Source organism: Arachis ipaensis, chromosome B5 (genome assembly GCF_059453495.1).
Source record: "Arachis ipaensis isolate K30076 ecotype BB chromosome B5, ASM5945349v1, whole genome shotgun sequence".
NCBI lineage: Eukaryota > Viridiplantae > Streptophyta > Magnoliopsida > Fabales > Fabaceae > Arachis > Arachis ipaensis.
Window position 1 is genome coordinate 129,200,311 of NC_142440.1, and position 9,846 is coordinate 129,210,156.

At 31.9% G+C, this 9,846-nt stretch overlaps 2 protein-coding genes across 3 annotated transcripts; both read right to left on the bottom strand.

Moving 5' to 3' along the window:
* Positions 1-1,218: 1,218 nt before the first annotated feature.
* On the bottom strand, positions 1,219-4,669 carry LOC107643919 (protein EDS1L). The gene is made up of 3 exons (XM_016347671.3): positions 3,975-4,669; positions 2,619-3,404; positions 1,219-2,158 (listed from the first exon to the last, which is right to left on the bottom strand). Exons 1-3 carry the CDS (start codon positions 4,311-4,313, stop codon positions 1,442-1,444), a joined length of 1,842 nt encoding a protein of 613 aa, XP_016203157.1. The 5' UTR covers positions 4,314-4,669; the 3' UTR covers positions 1,219-1,441.
* Positions 4,670-5,858: 1,189 nt separating this feature from the next.
* On the bottom strand, positions 5,859-9,096 carry LOC107643920 (protein EDS1L). Of its 2 annotated transcripts, none has more exons than XM_016347674.3 (3): positions 8,493-9,096; positions 6,964-7,734; positions 5,859-6,773 (listed from the first exon to the last, which is right to left on the bottom strand). In XM_016347674.3, the coding sequence occupies exons 1-3, from the start codon at positions 8,895-8,897 to the stop codon at positions 6,033-6,035; spliced, it is 1,917 nt and encodes a 638-aa protein (XP_016203160.1). In that variant the 5' UTR covers positions 8,898-9,096; the 3' UTR covers positions 5,859-6,032. The 2 variants fall into 2 exon arrangements, with proteins under 2 accessions (XP_016203160.1, XP_016203158.1); XM_016347672.3 differs by having other exon boundaries at positions 5,859-6,779; positions 8,493-9,018.
* Between the last annotated feature and the right edge of the window lie 750 nt (positions 9,097-9,846).

Sequence of the window (9,846 nt, forward strand, 5' to 3'; positions counted from 1 at the left end):
AAGTATATTTTTAATATTTTTAGTATTCTTTTTTTAGTATGCTATAATTTTTTACTATTATTATTATTTACAGTTAATTTTTTGTTTAATTTACTTTACCTAATAGAATCAATAAATCATATTATAAAAAGATAATAACAAACATAATACACAAAAATCACAATTATAAAAGTGTATAATATCAAACAAACAGTTGAAAAAAATATAAATAATAAATAATAAAAAAATAGAACTCATATAAATAGAAATAACAAGAATTTTATAAATAATATAATAACATACATGGAGGATAAAATTGATAAAAGATAAATAGATGGTTAGTATTATGGCTAAAAGCCCGTTAGAAAAACGCAGAAGCTAAAAATAGTTGCTTCTTATAAATGTTGGTTTTAATAGCAAAATCACTTATGCGTTCATGAAAAAAAAAAATTGCCAAACCAAAAGTTGAAACTTTTAAGAAGTCTAAACGTGTTTCTTTTCTTCCAACGAGTTTCCAAACACACTTGATTATGAAGTAAATAAAAATGGGTAGTAGACAATTAGAAATAAAAAGAAGCTGGATACTTTTCTTTGTGTATGTCCTCATGATTCCTGAACATTAGATTAAAATGTATCCAACTCAGTGTTCTCTTCTTTTATACCCCTCATTTGAATTAATTTCTAATATTTACTATCTATCTTGTTTCTATAAACATAGTGTGGGTGACTTTGTTCTAGTCAGGTGCAAGTATTACTATTACATATTTTCATTGTTACATACATTTTCTTCATTTTATAGTTGGTGAGAATCTCATTTCTACTTTGTACAAATCATGAGAAATGAAATTCTGAAATGTGAAAATCATTTATACACATTTTTATGATAACAAATTCAAAATTGCAAACGACAAGCACAGACCTTGTATCAGTCAATATATGATTTTTTTTTCTAAAATAAAATAAAAAATTTTATTATTTCTTCGAACACGATTTTTAGACTTTAATTTTTAAATACGATTATTTTTTATTTAGGCAAATTTGCCAGCGAACTCTATAAAAATAACTTGATATTTTTTAGAGTTCGCCGGGTCTGGCGAACTTGCCCAAATGCAAAAAAAAATTATATTTAAAAAATAAAAGTCCAAAAATGGTATTAGGAAATAATAAATTTTTTTATTTTATTTTAGAAAAAAAAAACCGTCAATATATTGTTATATGATCAAGCATGCTGCATTCTTATTTTTAGCTCGTACAACGCCCTCATTCCTGGACGAAAACTTAGAAGACTTATTATAAGAGAGTACATTGTGTTGCATCAGATCAAATATAAAATCATTGCTTTTAGACAAAGCATCATTGCTTTTAGACAAAGCATTTACTAGACTGCATAACATAGCAATAGGCACATCCTAGATTTACAACTCTATTCCCTGTTGAGATAAAGCTGAATACTAAATTTTTCTCACACAATGATATTAGCAATGCATGATGTTGTTGCCTTGTGTTCCCTAGGTAGATTCTCCCATAAGTTCACAAAGGTAGGATCCCTTAGTAACACATCCTTAGTTATTTCCCCTTTCTCAATCCATCGTTTAATGTTTTGTTCTAGTTGCACAACCCTCTCCTTAACATCCTCAAACGGTTTATTGGTGCTAGTCCAGCTGCAAAGCTCTTCCACCTCGGCCCAGAAGGTGGATTCCGTGATAACAGCTTTCGGAGTCCTGTTAGCATGCTCTAGCCACCTCTGAGTATACCTGTACCTTTTTGGCCTAGCCTTGATCATGTAAGGTCCTGTATCTTCATTCTTGAGGTGGCGATAATAGTTGGCAATGTCTAGCGGCTCCACAAGGCGGCGAAAGCTCGTTCCTAGGTCAATCCAATCTTTCTTGCCTTCGAAGTCATCCGGGAGTTCATACCTTTTTAGCATTTCAATGGTCTCATCCCACACCCCTGCAAGCACCAACCTTTTCACATTTGCTTGGAAGTCTCTTGGTTCCTTTTGCACCTTGAAGGCATCAAAGTATCCCCTGTTCAACGCACATGATGCTTTGTATTCTTCCAAATCATTCATGCTTGGCAGAGCTTTCGTGTTTATCTCGTGGCTGATTTTCTTCTCATTCCTTAGTTTTTGCTTTTGCAACTCACCTGCCGCTCGGAGGCACAGTCTAGCCTTTGGGTTCTGTAGTTAGAGCCAACAAATCAACAAATTTGAGCTAAATTTTGCAGGCCAATTTCATGCTTGATATGTACATCTCAGAGATTATACAAAATTCCTACACTAGCTAATTCATAGAACTTAACCATAATAAATAACAACTATGTTATGTGTACACAAAAAATCAGCACTATGTATTTATGTATAAATACATGTATTGATAAACTCATTTTCAATGTGTATTTTATACTTTAGCATGTACTTTATTCCGGTGACTGATTTTTGGTATACACATAGCATGGATGAATAAATAAATGAAATAACCAAACAACTGAGACTCAACATGCAAGTCTTATCTCGCCCTAAAGGAAATCCTAGTGGGACAAAACCCAGTAGAGTAACAAACAGCCAAGACAAATTATTCATGAATGAACAATAGTTTGCAAATTATATAGTTAGCTAAAAGGAAAGACTAAAAAATTACCATTCCAAGGCCATCTAATGCTGTCACAACATCAGAATTAGAACCATCAGCAGACAAAGGAAGCCTCTCTAGTTGATCTAAGCACACTACATTCTGCATCATCAAGCTATCCTGCAATTCAGCTTCATAGTTTTGAATTTGATGCTGTAGTATGCTACTCTTGGCAACATCCGAAACTTGCGACAAATCACTCGTCTGGGCAGCGTGGAACAAGACTTGCAGAACAGCATCAGCGTTTCTTATCACAGTTAGCTGTCCATTTCCTGCACAGAAGACGAAGGTTCCAAAAGGCCTATAAGGGCTCAAGTCAACAAAATTTGTCACAGTCTCAAGCAGCAAATTTGTGCTGCCTTTTAAAATACAAGCAGCATGGCTTGTGACAGTCGCTGCATTCCTCATCACAGTGGTGTAGAACTCAGAAGCCGCGCTGGCTCTTGTTGGATCAAGTGCTGAAAGCCTACTGGTTGCAAAGAGTTGAAGAATTGTGCCAAACATTCGTTCAATAGAAGTGAAAGGTGCAAGCGAAATCCGCGGCACTATGTCAAATCTCAGAACAAAGTGTACAAAATAACGAGACCAATTTTCTCTATTAGTAGCATGAGAAAATATGTGATTGCCAATTAAGGGAGCTCCAAAAGTGATACAGATGGGAGGCCTGTAGTGTTGGTTCTTGTTTGGGTTAAGGTACTCTTCCAAGGTCCAAAATGTTATAAGATTGGCCATTGAAGCACCTGAGGAGTGACCCGTAAATATTATTTGCTTCCCTTCTGTGATTGCTTTACTCACCTACATATGTTCCTTTATGCAATAATTACCTTACTCAAATGAAATTAATTGACCAGAAAGTACAGGGTAACTAAAACAACACAAAACTGGAAAAAGTGTGTCATATTTGTGTCATTGGAGAATTGCATTGGGCTCAAAACAAATCTAAATTAACGGTTTAAATAAGTTATTTGAAGTTGGTAGTAGTCTTTGTGTTTCTTGTTTTGTTTCTTTGCTTTACTTTTGTTGGGTTAAGTTTTGTGTTTCAAAAAAAAATTATTAGACTAATTTGATTGAACTTGGTTACTAAAATGTCTTAGATTATGTTATTCACTCAATCTAAATTTAATTTATATAAAACTAAACTACTCACACTTAAAATTCTAACATTTAGAACTGCCAATTATGTAGGATTTGGAAAAATTTGGAAACCGGTGATTTCTAACAAATACTAAAAAAGATGTATTTAAAATTCATGTTACTTGATTCTTGGTAAAAAAAAATGTCCGTTTTCTAGTTAGACCAGTTGGATTTTAACAAAATAATAAAGAGTACAAAATCAGTTAACAGTATTGTGAGTTAGTTACATACCTCGTTTTGGAGTGTGGGATTGCTCATAACCAATTGGAATCTTGTCAAAGAGGCTTCATTGACCAAAGCGGCTTCATCGTTACCAACGCTTCTGAGTGATGGAAACTGTTCAACATTTATCTTGGTTTCCCCAAATGGTTTGCCATTGGAAGCATACAAATTCGCGACACGCCATGATGCCGGAAAAGCAAAAATATTAACGGCTTCTGAAGAAACCTTTATCTTCTCAAGAACAAAAGGTTTTTCTGGTGACTTGTTAGCTTTAACGGCCGCAGCACAAGCCTTCTTGACAACCTCATCTTTCACTCCTATCATGTTTGAAAGAGACCCTTCAGCCATGTTTAATTCTATATCTTCTTATGGTAAATCAAAGCTTTTGTTGTGTGCTTGTTTAATTGGTTTCAGAAATCATAGAGAGTTTGCTCATGACCTTTTATAGACACTGAATTGCGGTTAGGTTGCTATTTTGGTTTGGAGAAGCTCTGAAGTTTTGGAAAAGGTTGGTTAACTTCCATGGAGAGGGATTTAAATTGCCAAATTGACGAAGACTTTGGTGTAAACTTCGGAGTGGTGGATTGTGGGGTCTATAATGATTTCTACATCCAATCATCAATTTTGAAAATTATATAATTGTAAGGAAGCAATGAGGAAGCTATAAGGAAGCTGCCAATAACTTGGAGATGACTTTGTCACCCAAAAGTCCAAAACTACTAATTAGTTACCTTTAAGATGAATATATATATATATAATTAATTTAAAAATTATAAAATAAAAATTATACATAAATTACACAAACGTCACATTTTTATTTTTAATATTAGATTAATAATTATATTTTTTAAAATTGTGATTTGCTATGGTATTTTTTTAAAATGTGGGATGATTTAATTTATGGAGTACAAATCGAATTGTCCGATTTTTGTACTTGGATCCTCTGATTTGTGTTTAAACAATTAAAAAAAATTTAGAATATACAAATCGGATCATTTGTGTACTCCAAATTTTTTTTTAATTTTTTAAACACAAATCGCACCAAAATTTTTAAATTTTTTAAACACAAATCAGACCATACGAATTGTGTACCTCCCGTAATTTTAAAAAATACAAAAAAATTGGAATGTTAAGATATTTCACTCATCCTATTTTCATATCTAAATTTTTTAGCTAACAAACATTAATACGCTCCAAAAAATAAAAAAATATAATATTATTTAAATTTTAAAATCTAAATTTTAAATCCTAAATTATTACAAGAACAGTGTTTCAATGTATTTTAAGTGCCTACCTCCTAAGGAATTTCATGATATTTAGGGATCTATTTACCTCGCAGATCTTTACAAATTATTGTGTCAACTATCATGCTATACCTGTTGAGAGATTAATGACTCGTTCATGCTATTACAAGTATGGCAAAAGAAAGCATGTCTTTCTTAGCCTCATTCCGTAAAGAACCATATGTTTCACCGGTCAAAAGGTAAAACTAAATTTTGCATTACATATTGATCTTATTTTTACAATAATTATTGTTATCTTGATTGAATTTGGCAATGTGAAATTGATCTGCTGTGTTGGATTGTGCAAATGATTAATATAAAAATGATGAATAATATAAATGAATGAATGATATGTGTTATGAAAATGTGAGGGAAAATAAAATATTAATTTCAAGGAAGGGAGAACATTGACTCCAACTCATCACTAGAGGGGATAGTTAGTATTAACAACTATTTGTATAATGTTAGAAAAATATAAGAAATTAACTTTTAAGTAGTTAATATTAGTTAATTTTTTTATTGTAAAATTATTTTTTAAATATTTATTTTGGAGAATTTAAGGTTTAAGATTAAAAAATTAGTTAATATTAACTAAAAAAATTATCTAATATTGGCTAAAAAAAATAGCTCTAGTTGAATTCATAATATTAATACTCCTCTAGTAAAAGGTAATTAACAATATGCACATTATTGTTCTAACTTTGAAACTATTGCCATCCTTCCCTACCCAAATACATCTTCTCCTTCACTCCCCCAATGGATTATTATAGAGTAGAAAGGCATTCTATTGCATGTTTATTTCTTGAGACATTTCAACAAGACTTGTAATGGGCGATTCTTTCTTATGATTAGGAGGCAAAGCTTTCCACCAATTCACCAAAGTAGAACCTTCGAATAACACATCTTTATCCAATTTCCCTTTCTCAAACCATTCCTTTATGCGAGTCTCAAGTTTCAAAACCCTTTCCTTAACAACTTCAAATGAACCATTGTTGTCATTAATTTCTTTCCATAGTTCCTCCAACTCAGCCCAAAAGCATGACTCGGAGTAATCATCTTCACTCTTCATTCTCCCTGCATGCTCAAGCCACCTTTGTAAGTACCTATATCTCTTTGGCCTACTTCCCTTGTCCATGTATGGTCCTCCATCTTTGTCCTTAAAATGGCGATAGTAATTCGCAACATCAAGAGGCTCCACCAGAGTGCGGTACATTGTACCGCGCTCAATCCATTCTGCTTTGCTTTCAAACTCATCGGGGAGTTCATACTTTTTTAGCATCTCCATGATATGATCCCACACCCCTGCCAATTCAAGCCTCTTCACATTTGCTTTGAAGTCTCTTTCATCCTTGTGCACCTTGAAGGCATCATAGTAACTTATCTCACATGTTTCTTTGTAGTCTTTCAAATGCTCCATGGTTGCCGCGGCTTTCTCATTAAATTCCCTGTTGACTTTCTCTTCATTTTTGTATTTCTGTTTCTGCCACTCGCCAGCTGCTCGAAGGCGCAATCTTGCTATTGTGTCCTGAAACTAAAACCAACATATTAGCTAAATGTTTCACTACAATTTTAGAAATTAATGTTAGGGAGACATAATGATGTGATATCAAGTGTAATCACTAAAGTGTATGGAGCCTATCTATTCTTGCAAATAGTATCTCTTTTTATGCTTGAAATAGTAAAAACTGAATAACTAAAAGGTTAAAAAAAGTTACCAGTCCAAAACTGTCCAAGGCTCTGCTAATTGTTAATCTGTTAGAACCATCAGCAGCCAAAGAAAGCTCCTCCAGTTGATCCAAGTACACTACATTCGAAATTTCAACCTCATACCTCAAATGTTGCATTATGCTTTTCTTGGAAACATCAGAAACTTCTGACATGTCGTTTATCCGAGCAGTGTAGAATAAAAGTTGCAAGACAACATCTGAATTTCTTACCACAACCGGTGGTCGATCTGCGGCACAGAAAATGAAGTTTCCAAAGGGTCGGTAAGGACTTAAATCAACGAGATTGGGTAGAGTCTCAAGTAGCAAATTTGTGTCATCCATGAGATTCGAGATAACATAGCTTGTAACTGTTGCTGTGTTTCTCATCACAGTTGAGTAAAATTCAGAAATCACACGGTCTGTTTCCGGATCGGTGCCAGAAGATTTAGACTTTGGATTGAAGAGTTGGAGAATTGAGCTGAAAATTGGCTGAATAGAATGGAAAGGAGCAAACAAAATCCGTGGCATTATGTCCAAAGTGGTAATAAAATGTGTGAAGTGGTGAGACCAATTTTCCCTCCTTGTGGCATGAGAGAATATGTGATTGCCAATTAAGGGAGACCCAAAAGTTATACATAGGGGAAGCTTGTGGTTTTTGTTCTTGTTATTGTTAGTTAGGTACTCTTCCAAGACCCACAATGTTGCAAGAATGGCCATTGCAGCACCAGAAGAGTGCCCTGTAAACATTAACTGCTTCCCTTTTGTCATAGCTTCTTTCACCTACATTACCCATATTTAATGAAAAAGTTTAACCAAAATTAAAAAGTGTTGAATGACTGAAAATAACATTAAAGGTTTCTTGGTTATCATGTGGACCTTGAATTACCACAATAAAACCAACATGAGTAAGAAAGTCTTTAACAAAATTGGAAATGGATTGAAAATTTCCTATCAAGATTCAAGAAGGTTAAGCTAAATAAGGAACTCACAAGCATTTAATCATCGGTGAAAACTAATACAATTTTATTTTATTTTATTTTTTCACGTATTGTGAGGAGAGATAATAATACATAAATTGGTCTCAATATATAATAAAAAAAAATGATGATTGAGAGTCCTAATTCATCATTTTAATTATCTTTCTAATGCTTAAACAAGTAAAATTCTATGATTATCCTAATTATCCTCCTAATGTTTAAATAGCTAAAATTCTAATATTAAAATGATACTTTGACTTAAAATAATGAAATACAAAGAAAATTACTTAATATTTGATTAAAAGTATCAACTCAAACGTGATTCAACACTACTAATTATCTTCTTTGTTCTTTCAACTAAAAGCTATAAAATAAAAACGAAAACTACTATCTGCTGTTCATTTTTTTAATTAGAGACGGGGCCAAGGCCCAGAAAACTACTAATTATTTCAATGAGAAGATCATGCATTTGGATCGGGTCACTCATTGACGTTGGCCCATGTCCAAAAAAAAATTCATCCATTCCCAACAAAAGCGATCAATTTAATAACATTTACATACCTCATGTTTAAGAGATGAATTGCTTAAAATTGATTCGAATCTCAGCTGAAAAGCTTCATTCACCAAGGCAACTTCATCATTGCCAATACTTTTAAGTGAAGGAAACAATTGTTGGTTTATCTTTGTTACCCCGTAAGATTTGTCAACGAACCAATCACTTGAAGCCCATGATCCATGAAAGCTGATAAAAATAAGATCAGCTTCCAACCAACTCCAGTTCTTCTTTTCAAGAAGATAATACTTCTTTGGAGATTTGTGAGCTTTGAATGCCAAAGCACACGCTTTCTTGATTAACTCCACTCTCAATCCCAATAGGGAATCTTCATGTGATTGAGGGAGATCCTTGTCCACCCCAGAAGCTTTCGACTCTCCATAGCAACAATTCCGAAAATTAAAAAGTGACATTTTGTTTTTTGTTTTTTTGTTTTTTTTTTTTGGGAGATATGTAAGAGCTGCGTCCTATATATGCAGTTTCAGAAAGTTTTGTTCTTTGCTTACAATTTTATTATATGTGCTGCCTTTTCTTATATTGATGGAGGCACATTGAGATTAAATAAATTCCTATATTGAAAAAAAAAAAACAAAAAACAAAAAACAAAAAGACAATATATGCGATAAACTTATAATATCATTAAGTCAATACCAAATCTTCGAACTTCGAAGAAAGGGGGTTCCAAATAAAAGTATAATTCTCTACTCCACAATATTTATTTTATTTTATTTTACAACCATTTTAATTATACACTAAAATCAATTATCAAATTAATTATTCGTATAAAATATATATTAAAATATTTACATTAAAAATAAATTAAACAATACATATATTAATATATAAATATATAATAACTGATTTATTGGTTAGTTTTTATTATGCATATAGCATTTTTATTTGTTTATTTTTAAGACGTTAAAAAAATTTATGTCATTTATAATATCTAGTTAGTATTTTTTTTTTTCATTTTCATAATTGTACGTATATATAGAAATGCTCCAAAATCAATACTTTAAGAAAAAGATGATTAATTTTAGCTCAAATACAAAGTAAATACATTAGAAAAATATTAGTCTCTTATTTTATGTGAATTCATGATTCTAAATTATTTTAAAGCAAAGAATAAATATAATATTTATCAATTATATTTATAAAAAAGTATATTTTGTGTAAAAGTAATTTTATCTGCTTATAATAAAAGAAATTGCCTACTTAAGATTCTTTTATTTTGTTAGTCTATTATTATTATTATTATTATTATTATTATTATTATTATTATTATTATTATTATTTTGGTGGATATTTATTGTCATCTGTTAACAAAGCGAGTAAGCGTGTTCATGGGTCGGGTGAAATTGG

Coding starts and splice junctions, on each gene's coding strand:
- LOC107643920 (XM_016347672.3), bottom strand. CDS start 8,897: ATGTCACTTTTTAATTTTCGGAATTGTTGCTATGGAGAGTCGAAAGCT. Junction 7,735..8,492: donor ATTCATCTCTTAAACATGAG/GTATGTAAATGT, acceptor TGGGTAATGTAG/GTGAAAGAAGCTATGACAAA. Junction 6,780..6,963: donor CCTTGGACAGTTTTGGACTG/GTAACTTTTTTT, acceptor TGTTGGTTTTAG/TTTCAGGACACAATAGCAAG.
- LOC107643919 (XM_016347671.3), bottom strand. CDS start 4,313: ATGGCTGAAGGGTCTCTTTCAAACATGATAGGAGTGAAAGATGAGGTT. Junction 3,405..3,974: donor ATCCCACACTCCAAAACGAG/GTATGTAACTAA, acceptor GAACATATGTAG/GTGAGTAAAGCAATCACAGA. Junction 2,159..2,618: donor CATTAGATGGCCTTGGAATG/GTAATTTTTTAG, acceptor CTCTAACTACAG/AACCCAAAGGCTAGACTGTG.